Source organism: Epinephelus fuscoguttatus, linkage group LG18 (genome assembly GCF_011397635.1).
Source record: "Epinephelus fuscoguttatus linkage group LG18, E.fuscoguttatus.final_Chr_v1".
In the NCBI taxonomy this organism is placed as follows: domain Eukaryota; kingdom Metazoa; phylum Chordata; class Actinopteri; order Perciformes; family Serranidae; genus Epinephelus; species Epinephelus fuscoguttatus.
The window spans coordinates 31685507-31699548 of NC_064769.1; the positions used below are offsets into that span (position 1 = coordinate 31685507).

General features: G+C 44.0%; 1 protein-coding gene across 2 annotated transcripts in view; it reads left to right on the forward strand.

The window, feature by feature from the left end:
• LOC125905510 (leucine-rich repeat transmembrane neuronal protein 4) overlaps positions 1-14042 on the forward strand; it is a 134254-nt gene that overhangs the window by 47330 nt on the left and 72882 nt on the right. Inside the window, exon 3 of one of the 2 annotated variants that reach the window (XM_049603499.1) lies at positions 7071-7216. The exons of the other annotated variant lie outside the window; for it this stretch is intronic. Within the exon in view, the coding sequence (XP_049459456.1) occupies positions 7071-7088 (18 nt within the window). The 3' untranslated portion in view covers positions 7089-7216. Of the gene's footprint in view, positions 1-7070; positions 7217-14042 lie in introns of those variants that run through there. 2 annotated transcript variants of the gene reach the window in all.

Below are 14042 nucleotides of genomic sequence, written 5' to 3' on the forward strand. Positions count from 1 at the left end.
TAATTTTATGTTTTTTATGTTTTTAATCGAATATACATTATTCATTAATTGGCTCCTGGCCAATAGGTGTAGGGGATGCAGGGCACATGTCTCCCTTAATATTTAGAACATACAACAAAACACAGCAACATTTATCATCACCATCACCAATAAAAAATGTGAAAGTAGTAGAGGACTTTTATTCTGAAAAAACACCATGCATTTGTGTGTAGAAATTCACCAGCGTGCAGGACATTTCTTGTTTGACCTTCAGTATTTTCTGGTGGAGGATCCCCAAACACCCCCACTTCGTATGTGGCTCTTCCGAATGTGGAAACAAAATCTACGCCATCGCCCTGGCCTCGACAGTGCAGGCAGTGCAGTTGCACTGGGGCCCATGCGGAAGGGCAGAGATGTGTGTTGGGGCCCTTTTTTTTCTGATATTTTTGTCAGATATAGGTATGCAATGATGAATGTTGGGTCACATGTATGTTGTTGATGTTGATGCTGTCTCATGTCAAGTCTCTATTTGAACCAAGACGATACAATACTGTAGCTAGTTTGGGTGCAATAGTCGCACATCTGCAGCGAGCAGTCATGCCTTTTAAACATAAAAGCGCCAGTAAGAAAGGACAAGATTCCTTTGCCTTTTTTCGTAAACCGATGCCAGTAGTGTGTGTAAGTAGTGTGTGCTAGGGCCTGTTACAATAGCACGCACCGTAGTAGCTGCCTTACACCACTGCCTGGCCTCCTGTCGTTTTGCAAATTGGCCACCAGGAAAAACAAGTTGAGTATCCCAGGTCTAAAGTCTGACTCATGCTTTATGTACGTGTGGTCAGCATGATTCATTAAAGTTTTCGTCATGTTCAGTTTCTGATGGTTGTTATGGAGATGTCCAACATTAAGTATAGTCAGTGCAGGCAGTTAGATGTCATGAGAAATGCATGAACATTGTGGGTTTATCACCTCCCAGACTCCCACACGACCAGCCTACTCGATTCAATCAGTCTGGGGCTGGGTTGTCAGATCCAGGGGTCAGAGTTGAAACAAAACTCTTAATGACTCCCAGCAGAGACAGCATTACGACTGTGGTCTCTCACTTCAGCATGATGCAAATACACTGGAAGTGTGCATTGATTTTCCCATCATGTCAGGACTATTCAGCAGCGCAAAATCCTTTCCCAGTCTCTCCCAATTAGCTTTCGGCCTGGGGAACACTGTCGATCCCCATCTGCCCATCTGCCTGTCAGTGGCTTCATTCCACTGAAGGAGAGAGATAGGGAAAGGGGAAGTAGGGAAGGAAATGAGCGAGAGAGCAAGCAAGCAATGGATAATTCTGTGTTTGGCGGCTACGGGCGAGAAGGCTTGGCAGATCTGTCCACAGCCAAAGCCAGTAGGGGTGGTTTGGAAGCGGAAGGACTCCCTGAGAGAGATACTGTTGTTTGGATGATAGAGTGAGGCACAATGCCCACTCACTCTCTCCGCAGCCATTTATCAATGAAAACACAGGACTTGTTCTCCATACAGCCACTGCCAAAGAGGGATGCAGATTTCTCATTTCTCTCTGAGTTTTATATGTCTCCCTTTCTGTCTATCTTCCTATCTACCCTTGGGATGGAGCTATCACAGCGCTGCCCTGAAGGTTAGGGAAACTGGTCCAGATAATGGCCTGTCTAAGAGGACTTCAGCTGAGTCTTTTACTCTCCCAAAAGGCCTTGGCGCTTGAAGTTGGCAGAGCCAGATGGACGCTCTGTATGATTGCTGCCTCATCATTCTCCTCTGGCTTCTTCTGCCCCCCCCCCCCCGAAACAGAAGATAGTTCCCCTCTGAACTGAAATGAGTGACAGAGTATATGCTCACAGTCACCCTGCATGCCACGCCACTCCATATCTTCACCTGCCAAAAATTGGCCATATGCCACAATTGTCAATTTGGGACCTGGAATGAGAAATCTGCGCTGAGTAAATGAGTTAAAAAATAGTCCTGTCTGTCAAATTTAATTTGACATCCAGTTTTCTCCTCGTAGGGGTCTTTTGCCTTGCCCACCTCCCACAGCTGAAAAGTGCCTAATTGTATTTGTATGGAATAGCTGTTATATTCTATCGACCGTGAGTGGCTTCATCCTTAGGAATTGGCTCCTTGCTCATGACCAGGGCTTTGTCCACGCACATATAAATGAGAGTCCATGCTGTTGTGGCAGCTTTGTCATCCTCACTCTTTTCTCTCATTGGTATTCCTCTTCACTCTTTCTCCTGATGGGTGGTGTAATTACTGAAGCCACAGGGATGCGGCTGGATTCTAGATGGTGGAAAGACTGCTGCGAGCTGCCCACTAGTGGGGAGGACGAGAAATACACGACACCTTTTCGGAACTTCATTAACCAGTGTGCAACACCTAATGAAACCCAAAGTTTGCTGGAAAAAAGATGCATGTACATGCACAGATGTTGAGGCACAATTGGACGCTATCATCCGTGCACATGACTCACACTGCAAAACACTCATATGAATGCATGTTCACACAGCAGGGCATGTAGACACACATTGTGGAAATGTAGCTGTCCGCCCCTGCATACAAACAGATAAAGTTGCCGTTGGCCCGGGCTGCAGGCCGATAAATTCCCCCCCCACATCCCTTTATGGGTTGTGCTTTTTATTTTGCTGCTGGGGTTTTATCTGGGGGCAGCAGTAGCTGAATCCGCATATCCTGGCCCTGGCACAGCCGGGACTTCGCCTACAGTGCATTAGTTCTCACATGAGGAATGAGTTTTTTGATGAAACGGCCCACCATTCTCTGGCCTGATGGAACACCACTATGGGTTTACCCACAGTGATCTAATCCACAGCTGGGCCCAGACACCGGCTGATATACTAGTGAGAGGGCAGAGAGACAGAGAGAGATTGAAGGAGCTGAATAGAAGAGATGTGGAGTAAGAGCAGGGGATTGAACCAGAATAAAAAGGATATACTCTGCGAGGAGAAACAGCGTGAGAGGATCCTCCATTAGAGAGTCCATATTTGGCGTGTGTGTGTGTGTATCTCACCCATCTTGCTGGCAGATAAACAACGCCTTGCATGACTGCAGGCGTACTGGTGGGTCAGTATGGTGTGTTTGAGGGGGTAGATTGAGAGAACAAACATCAATAACAACAGCCACAGTAAGCAACAACAACAACAGCAGCAGCAGCAGCGGTGGTAGTCTTGTAGAGAAACCCACAGCGGCGGCCCCGGAGGAGCAGAGGCTGCATTCAGGAACGTGGGTATGACTCATTGGCGGGCTGTAATGACCACAGATGGCCATTAGCGAGGTGTGAGGTGAACAGCGTAGGCCCCAGGCCCCTAGCGCCACAGAGGTGTACGCTGCTCAGTTATGACAGGCTCAAACTTGATGTGTATCTAACGAGCCCCCTGGTAAATTGTGCTTGTGTACGGAGCGTCTCCCCCCTTCACCTGCCGGAGAAAATTCTAACAACGCGGTCACTGCGGGCAGATTCCACATTGCCGAGATCATTTACTAACCTGAGAAGTCTAGACCACAGTTTTAGACTGATCCTCTGGCTTCTAATTACAAATGGGGTTTGTCATATTCTCCAGCTTCTCAATCAAAATGTGTTTTTGAGTGGGATTTGAGTGGGATAAGCACGTCTACAGGGTACAAAGTAATCCTTCACTCATACATTCTTATGTAACGCACATATTTTAGGGCATTCTTGAATCAATTTGAATCTTTTTTGTGTGTCGTGCCGTGATGCTAACACTGAATACAGTAGTTAGCCTTTTCTAACAACCTGTAAACCGGTAGGAACTGATAAACTTCCACTGATTGCTGTTTAAATGAATGTTCAATTCTGTATTGAAATCTATCAGATACAGTTTTGGGAACGTCTTCCCTCGCATCTCCCCAGGCTGTGTTTGGATTTTGCATATTTTGAATGGCCCTCCTTCTCAAGCGTCCTTCTCCATGCATCCATCCCTCCTCTCTTGTATCATCTGCTATGCAAGGAGAGTCTCAATGTGCCACTCAGCTCGCTCATGGAATCAGCGGTGTCCTTATTCCCCAGGTGTATCCTGCGTAACTGCACGGGGGGTGCTAAGCCCCTCTCTCCAAGGGAGTGGGTGCTCTAACGCCTTGAGGAGTGTGGCAGAGGGGTGGTGGTATCGCTGCTCCCTCTGTCGTCTGCGGTCCGTCCCACATCCCTTCTCCTCCTCTCCATCTGCCATCTTTCTCTCTGAGCTCATTTAGATTTCCTGCCACGTTCCATCGGGGCTAAGCTGAACAAATCCCTGCATATTTTCCTGAAAATTGCCTCATGGAGGTAGGGCTGGGAAATTTGGGTTTTACTTCTTTAAAAAACTGTTGTTGAGGGAGGAGAGGGAAATAGATTAATAGTTGGATCTAAAGGAGTACTGGCACACTAATATGTGTTTTCTTTTGTTTACATTTGCTAACTTAAAAGGAGGCTTTGTGTTTAATGTGCTTTCTATTGAACTTTTTCTTTCTGTCTTCCTGTTGTTGTCAGCTCGAACAATTCAATTTCAATTCAATTCAATCTTATTTCATATAAGCCATTATTATTCATATGACATCTCTCTGTCTTTGGACCCTCACAGCGGACAAGGAAACTCCCCAAAATACCCAATAATATGAATAATAAATTAAACCAAAATGACCAAAATTTTAGTCCACCACTGACACTCTGAGTACACCTTGGTCTTGTGGCCTCAACGAGAGCATAAGTCGCACAAATTGGGATGCAGCCTTACACTGTGAATACCAACCCTCTGCCTGCCACATACAGGGTGTAGCCATGTATTATTAATGCGATGCATTGTGCTAAGTCTTGGACAGGCGCGACCATGCCAGAGAGGGAAATGCTACAAGTCCAAGCGAGAGCATGGACACCGCTGTCCCGCATTCTGGTGTGTTCCACTTTCCCAGCTTTGTCTGGTCCTGTATAGTTTGACACATTTTCCGGTTTTACTGGCAAATTTATGGATTGCAACCCAGTTACACGCCAGCAGAGTTACACCATCCTACGTTTTTTGTTGCTTCCTCAGCTCTGCTTTTAAATCATGTTATTGCTCTCTACCTATTATATATATATTCCCACAGCATAAACCCCAAGTTATTCATGGATTGTGCATGTGCTTTAATATATTCAACTTAAAAAGCCTTATCTCAATGCTTGCATTCAACTGCACTGTGCATGTGCAAGGAATTAGTCTTGGAAAGTTCCTCAAATTGAGAAAATAGAGCAGTAACAGTAACACACACGGCACAGTGTACATTGTGTGCACATGCTAAATTGGATATATATGTATATGTGTTGTCAGACTTTGAGTATATTTCACTGTACTGTTTGTTTTCTGGGAACATGTAGGAGAAATGAATGAATAACAGTTCCACCACCAAGAGTATTGCTGTTTTAAGAGCTACTCAGGTACCAGAAATAGAAGATAATGGTTAAACTTGGCAGCGCTGAGGTAGAAGGTTCAACGACGTACTTCAGAACAGTGGCGCAGTTCTGTTGGAAAAGAACAAGCACGTCCATTCAAATTTATTTAGCTGATTCCTGTTTAGCTACTGCCAAGGTGCACCTATAGGCACATGTTTTTCTCGTTTTTCAGTGTGGTTGAAAAATGGTTTCATAACTTTTTTCCATTAGTGTCTAACATGAGTAAGCCTAGTTTGCACCTTGCAAATGATCAAACACTTTTCATCTGCTGCATCCTTTTTCCTAAAGCTCAAAACTTCTTCAAAGAAAAGCATTGCAAAGCAAGACTGTTTCCAGCTCTTCACACTTTGAATTTCTCTATCCTGTCCTTTCTTGTTAGTCAAAACAACAGAGTCTGATCCCTCAGAGACTGCTAATAGGTTCTGGGCGTCCTTCATGGTCCTTTATGGTGCATCAGGCTGGTGATGGAGCAGCTTTGCTCGACTCAGCAGGTATCCGTCTCTGACTCCTCCTCTCGCAGGGAGCTGGACACCAGGCAGACAGGAGTGTGGAAGCCTGTGGCAGGGCTGGAGAAAATTGATCACATAAAAACAACAGAAGCTGACTGTAAATAAGCATGGGAGCAGGCAGTGGGGAGTGGGGTGGGCACAGAATGGCAGTGGCTGGGTGAGGCACCGAGCCAACAGGCCCTCAGACCAGACGCTCCGATTCAACATATCCAATCATTCACACTGCCTTGAGCCACAGCGGGGGTATTATGGGATTCTTCAGAATTTTTTTTTTCCCTCTTCGACTCTCTTTGTGACTGACAGCTATCTACACTGATTGACACTGAGGGAACTAGCAGCCCGCTGAGAGGGGGGGCGCCAGGCTAATTGACTGTCTTCCAGCTGCTTGATGGCTGACTTCGGAAGAGACGGCGGGCCCGCAGCCCACCACCATTCTTCTCTGCAGATAGGCTAAAAGTGATGAATCCTGTCGCAATGTTTTGGCAAAGATGTATGAACTCAGCTAGTCAATTCTCACTTTGTCCTCTCCATGAGCATGTAGATGTGGTTGTTGGGAGTCACCGCCACTACCACCCTGGGTGTGGGGAGTTTTCTTTGCCCTTATAAACACTGTCTCCATCCTCCAAAGGCAGAAATTAGAACTAGATGGAGCCAAAGAGGTCTACTAAATAAAGCATTTCAGTGGCTGAATTATTGAACAAATAGAGATGTATACCTGCAGCAAAACAGTGTGGCCTGATGGTCTTTTTGAACACAGCAGCAGAATCATTCATGTATTAAATTATGTGTTCCAATTATTTGCTCCAGCCTACAACATTGGACCAGGAGATTTTTTTTTTAACAAGACCATGATTAGTAAATAATGGATTTTGCACACAGAACATACGGATGCAATGGAGGTGAAGACACAAGCCTCTGAGAATTCGACAAGACAAAAGAGACAGTTACAGTGAAGTCTGCCGTAGTTGGATACATCAAGCGAACAACAGCAAGTGTCAGATGGAATATGTGTTTTGTATTGTGTGTAATTTATTGCACGTGATAGTATTGTATATTTATCCATGAATTATATTAAAAAAAATTAAATAAAATAAGAAACACGTGAACCAAAAAAATGTCTTCAACAGGTTGTTCTCGACCCCTAGAGGACCCTCAGAGTAACTGCATCCCCCTATCCCAGCGGACATTGGGTGAGAGGCAGGGTACACCCTGGACAGGTCACCAGACTATCACAGGGCTGACACATAGAGACAGACAACCATTCACACTCACATTCACACCTACGGACAATTTAGAGTCACCAATTAACCTGCATGTCTTTGGACTGTAGGAGGAAGCCGGAGTACCTGGAGAAAACCCATGCGGACACAGGAAGAACATGAAAAATCCACACAGAAGGGCTACCCCACCCCAGGGTCAAAACCCTCACCCTGGAACCAGGAACCCTCTAACCACTGCACCACCCTGCTGCCTGACTTCAACGAATCAATAGCAAAAATAAATCAGCCAATTAATAAAAACAAGCAACAAATAATAAACAAATACAAAATTGTGTCAGCTAGCTAATGCTAAATCACTGTGCAGCAACATAGACTGTAAAAATAATGGATGTAGCTACCATGACGTCAACCATTCGTTTTTGGAGTTCAGCACTTTGGCCATTGCCATCTTGGTTTTTGATATGGTTGCTTCTGACTTCAAAAAAACAAGACCTTATACAGTTGTTTTTTTTAACCAGGCTGTAAATATTTATTTCTGTTGTAAAGTTGGCATTTTAAAGGGAAATTTCAGTTTATTTCAACCTGTCTCCTATTGTCCTAAATTTGTTTCAAGTGACTAGTGGCATAAAAATAATAGTTAGCATGTTAGCTGTTAGCCTAGATACAGCCGGGGCGCATAGTAGCATCAGATCTGTTAAAACGTAAGTGAACGGGCAACCTTCAAGTGCAAAGTTAGTCCACTAAGCAAGCTTTTTTTCCACAAAGACCGCCTCATATCGTTAGGATAAATGTCAGAGAACATATAGAAAACGACATGTAAACATGTTGTCTTACCTTACCGGTGTGCTGCCATGTTTGTTTACCATTTAGCTCTGCTTTCCAAAACGCGGCCGAAATATATCTCGCCAGCTCTAGATAAAGCCCAGCTGGATACTTACGTTACTCCAGGTGGAGGTGTCTCGTCCTCTGTCACATCCAGACCTTGAAAATAAGGCTGCAACCAGTCCCATTCCTTGGCATTGTTAGCTTCGTTTTCCGGCCCAGGGGGTTGCTGCTTGAGTGGCATCAATCAATAATGGTGTGGTAAACTAGTTAGAAAACACTTAACTACTGAGACATTTTGGTTAATTAGCTGTATTATTACTCCAAATGTACAGACATTCTTGTTAGCCACGATGGATTGTTTTGTAACATTTTGAGCAAGAAACTGTTGACATACCACCCATCTCAGAAACCACCAGAGTTTAGAGGCTGAGGTTAATGCACCTAGCCATGCTACAACTGCTACTCACTTATCAGCTACAAGTAAGCACAAACGAGAGAAGACCTGACAATATTCAGAGAATCATTTCAAGTGCAGCATCACTGTATACTATATGTGTAGTGGTGGTGGGGGGGGGGGGGGGGGGCTGCTCTGTCTCCCTTCCAGCTAAGAGGACCCTGAAATAGTGCTTTTAATATGTTTTCTTTTGCTGGTGTCCACTCCACACAGTTTGTTTTGTGAATCTGATACAAGTTGTGTGGCAACAGTAATAATTCCATTCCTTAAATATCAGTGTATGCAGAACTCTAAAACAAACTTTCTAACCCAGACAATGACAGCAGTGACACCATTTCAGTCCATTTCAAATATCCTCTTGAGTAATGCTGATAAACAATATCTGATCCAAAGCTAATATCCATTTTAATTTGCAGTAGATACACAATGTCTGCACTGAGGTCATCCTATTGATTTAATGTAAGCTGCCTCAATGGGAAAAATGGCATTCATTGAACCCATACACAGAGGGTTGCATTTGAAATTGATTTTGCGGGGAGGCACAGCCGTTGCAATGTTTATGTGCACCCCAACTATGGAATCTTTAGGACAAATTAATATGTTTGATTTAACTATGGCTGTGGAAGATTAATCGTTCAGGTGAAGGCTTGATGATCCATAAAAACATCCTAGTCAACTCTTATACGAGCCACTTGTCATTATAACTACCGAGATGAGAGGCAGGAGGGATCTTTGCTAATGCACTAAGAATGCTACTTTGCAAAAAAGGGAAAGTGGCCAGCGTGAATTCGGATGGGCCATCCAATTTTCTGCTTCAGTAGATGTCTGTGGGTGTTAGATGTATGTATGGAGGGCCATGCTTTGGTGGTAACACATGGAGACTTCAGTCTGACATCAGCAAAGAGAATAAATTACTTCAAGGTAGATAGATAGGGCAGGTAGGTAGTTAGGTACGCAGGTAGATAGAAAGGTGGGTAGGTAGATAGGTTGGTAGATGCTGTTGATAGAAGCCCTGACTAACAGTATGAAAGCAGCGGGCTTATAAAAAGACTGGTGTGTGTGGTGTTGCTCCACAGCTCTGGCTCAGGCCTCGGCATTGACAAGCTGTCCACATCTCACTGTAATTTAGAGACCTTACCCCAGAGAGCGAGCCTGAGTTATAACATTTCTCTCTGCCCACCCTTCCTCCTTTCTCGCTCCCTCCCTCCTCCTCCCTCCACCCATCTTCCACCCTTTCCATCTTTCCTTTTTCTAATGTGATTTTGTTTTCCCCTCGTCATACAATTTATCAAAGGGCAAGTTTGGGCTCTTGGAACTTGGATCTTTTTATAGTCATGGTTACACTGCTGTTAAAATTTAGAATCACCTGCTATGTAGATGTTTTCCTTCTTTCCTTCAGTAATCGCTGTTTTAACAGAGAAAAAAAAAAACAATGATTCAGACACCAAATGTATTATTTAAATTGCAACTAGTTTTGGCCCCAAAACAATAATTAAATGACTGGAACTTGCACTTAGGCAGTGTCCCCACAGTGTTGCATAACAAGGGAGAATCCTGTTGGAACCATTTTATCCCCCTATACTCTTCAATTTCAAAACTTGTTTTCCAGTACACAAAAGCATAAGTGACTCGCGATCAATATTGAGCCACAATGGTGCAATTGGGCTTTAAATATTTTGAGAACCCATTTGTCTTTGGGCCCACTGGGTCTACTCAGTGGTTATACTGAATAGGTTTAATCTGTGATTTGTCTGTCTATCGTATGTTCGGTTGATAATCCCTAATACAACTGACCTTTTGCTAAGCCCTAACCCTTTGTAAGCATGGAGCCCACACTGTAACTAACTGCACTCCCTGATGAAATATTATCATATTTTTGATTCCAGAGAGAAGCAGACAGAGGGGTCTACAGTCTTTGTTTGAAGGATATATCCAGGATGTCAAACTGACTCAGCAGCAACAACAGGTTAAAAAGACAAAGACAGTTAGAAGCTAAAGCTGAACTATAGGCTACAGATCACAGTGTAAACGTGAACCACCACATCACTGCTGATCACCACACAAGACAATGAATATAAAGGGAAACTTTGCTGATATTGAACCAGCTGTGTGGCATCACAGTGTGTGCAGATGAACCATGTTTGGCTTCGACCGTGTGCTGCTGCCAGCACCCGGACCTCCGCCGCTGGACAGGCAGGGATCTCTGGGGGAAGGCAACCAACGTTCATCTGCGCACACTGCGATGACACACAGCTGGTTCAATATCAGCAAAGTTTCCCTGTTTCCCTTCACTGGTTCCTGTACAGCAGGGTCGGTCTTTGTTTCATTGTTATAATCATTAAAAAGCAAAAGCAGCATGTGTATACATTCAGTAGGCTATATCTTCAGTAGCTAGCTAGCTAACCCTACACTTTTCAGGGTTTGATTTTGGTTTTGGAACAGGGAAGAAACGTATAGCTTTGTCCAACCTCTCCAGGTAACGAGTATCATTAATACACGACGTGCCCCAGGTACAACATTTAGCTCCAAATCCACAAAACCAGCCTGAAGATGAAGGAAATCTGAAACAATTACAGTAGACTCAATGAAGCACAGGTGTTTTGTTGTTGGACCCTGGTCTGAGCCGACCCGATGCTACGTTATGATCAACCAGTCTGCATCTGGGGGCGGTAATTGAAGGGTCAATTCCAATTGTGCAACCTCAGGATTAACCTTCTCTTTCTATCGTAAGGTTTGAAGAATAGCTTTGCTCAAGCAGTGCCCATGTTAATTTTAGCTTGTTATAGGCATCATTGTGCACTCGAGGCTGAACCAGGAGCCTGTTCCTTTTCCAATCTGCACACATATTGAGGCTAAGCTCCCAGTGTCAACAATGACTACCAATTTCGTCTGTTCTTACTGAACTGTATCTCAGAGGTATCTTTGTCTCGGTCTGCCCTCCCAATTGTCAGTCTGGCTGAACAATTGTACTGTGTTTGTTCACCATTTGCACCCCTTTCATACCAAATAACATCTATTTGTAAAGACTGTGTACGACCCACAAGCGTGACAGACATTTCAAAAATACAGAGTAGTCCTCTCAGCCATTTGACGATCCGCGGGCGATTCCAACATTTTAACGGCAGTGTATATCATTCCTACTGGTCATAAGAAACTCAACTTGCCATCATAACCGATGGCCCAAACTAAGAAGATATAACCAAGTTTTAATAAACCAGAATTACCCTGTGAATTGCCGACTTCACCGCTGCATTTTCTTCAACATTCATTCCACACAAATGCTTTTTTCTCTCTTCCAATATGTATGTGTTCCTCTCTGTTCAGCACCTCTGTGACCCTCCAGTTACCCAACTCAGTCCCACTATCACATTTGGAGTGTTTACAAGTCACCCATGACCCCCATTATTACTTTCTTTGTGGGGACCCAGGCTCCTTTGGCCCTGACAACAGCTGGTTGGGTGCCACCCTCTAAAACAAAACAACACCAATCTCATGAGAGAAATACAATTTCTCTGCCTGTGAGAGGAAAATGTCCCTGCTTTATTTGTGAGCTTAAGTAGTGTATTTTTATGCAGGCTTAATGAAATTTTGAATTGAATTTTGCATCATTTTGACATTATATTACACAGGTGGTGCTGTATCTAATTTTGACAAGTTGATTGGAATGGAAAATTCTCTGTTCCTTCAGTTGCAAGGGATACTGCAGAGGTTAGTAATTAAGTATGAGCTTTTTCCCATTTTCATCACAAGTTAATCTATCCTCTGTGGTTTGAACCTTATTCATAAAAGCATATGCACCCAATCAGCCCAAGTCCTTGATCAGGTGTCCCGCAAGACCAGTTAGAAGTTGATTTCTTTACACATGACTGAGAAACAATTACAGTAAATGAAAATGGACATCCCCTTGGACACTCCAAAAGCAGTTTATCAAAACTCTCATTTTGTACCAGCACATTACAATGTAATTTTGCTCCCGCTCACAAAACAAATGCCTCGCAATCAGCTTAAGAAGCATTCCAACAAATGCTTTAGTATTCAGAGAGGGCAAGGTAAGAAGTCAACTCCGGAGAGGAGAGGTTCCACGTGCCTCATCACTGTTGACATTTCCGTCTGACAGCGAGAAATTAAGACCAGCCACTTTAGATGCTAATTTAACGGCTTAGCACATGATTTCCCTTTCTCGGTAAAGCTTTACTCCCACCATAAAGCTGTCGCGCTGGCTTCACAACCCACTTTCCTTACAAGCCGAGGTACAGGGGTACACAGCGGTCCTCTTCCCCCCACCGAGAGGAACAACAACCTTCATTATGTTTAGTTTTAATCACTTAATCCGTGCTTTAATACAGAAGTAAACAAATAAAAGCACATCTAAGTAAATGAACAGTTGGGGTTGTTCTGTAATAGCTCGTAAATCTTTCAGAGTTTGTAATGAGCTCCTTTCTCCTCTGGGCTCGACGGCAAGAAATCAGCACTTCACACACGAGTGAGAGCGGCGTGCAAGCAGACTCCCACTCTAAATGTGCACTATTGAGAGACTTGGGGGGAGATTGGATTGTTTGTTTGGAGAAGTTGTGTTAATCTGTGTGAGCAACTTGTACTCCATTTTGATTTACAATGAGCATCTTTAGAAAATGGTACAGAAACATGGCTTTATATAACAGCTGATACTCAACTATGCCACTGTTTTTACTTGAAAATGGAGATAATCGCATGAGTCCAAAGCAAGATAACTATCATGTTTGTGTGAGGACACCATGCTGTGAAAAGCATGTGCATTTCAATAAAAGCATTAGACACCCAACAATAAGATGAGATGACCACCCTTTTCCCTGTATCTAGGCAACAAGAAAACCACATAACATTTCCCTTCCTTTCTTTCCTGCTCCGTCTCTAACTCCTTATCTCTTTTGCTCCAGGGAACACCCCGTCTTACTTTTAAAATGAAAGGCTCATGTGAAATATATTTGTCCTTAAATTTGCGCCGGAGCCATTCGCACTTTCCCTTTAAACGCAAAACTATGTGCTGGTGGGCTCCTGGTGCATCATCCGCGGAGCAGTGACTGTGCTTTATGGCTCTCCTTGAGGAGTGATGAAATGTTTACCAGTGGGTGAGGAGCAAACAGGGCAGGGGGTGGAGGGAGGGGGGTGATATGTGGGCGGACTGGCTCACTCCAGCCACAGGAGCGATGGAGAGGGAGGAGGAGGATGAGATATAGGTGGAGTTTGATGTCGTCGAGGCACAACCCCCACTGAGATAAATCAAACATGGGTGCAAAGTTAGTTAGGACAGTGTGTTTTCCTTTATGTGTGTGTGTGCATGTGTTTGACGTCGACATGTATGTCTCCGCAGCGGTGCGTGTTCTCTTTGCTGAACCGTCTCCTGCTTGAAATGTTCCTGTTTTCTGCCCACCACTCTTCAATTTGCAATAATTTCTGGGCATCAGACTTACATAACCTTCATTTAGCCAGTGATGTCTGGCATTCAGCGCTGATGCTTTGAAATCGAGTTGCCACAGAAACAGTGCTGGAATTTCACTGCTGTAAGAAAAAAAAAAAAAAAAAGAAAGAAAAAGAAAAGGGAGACAGCTTTGACAAACAGT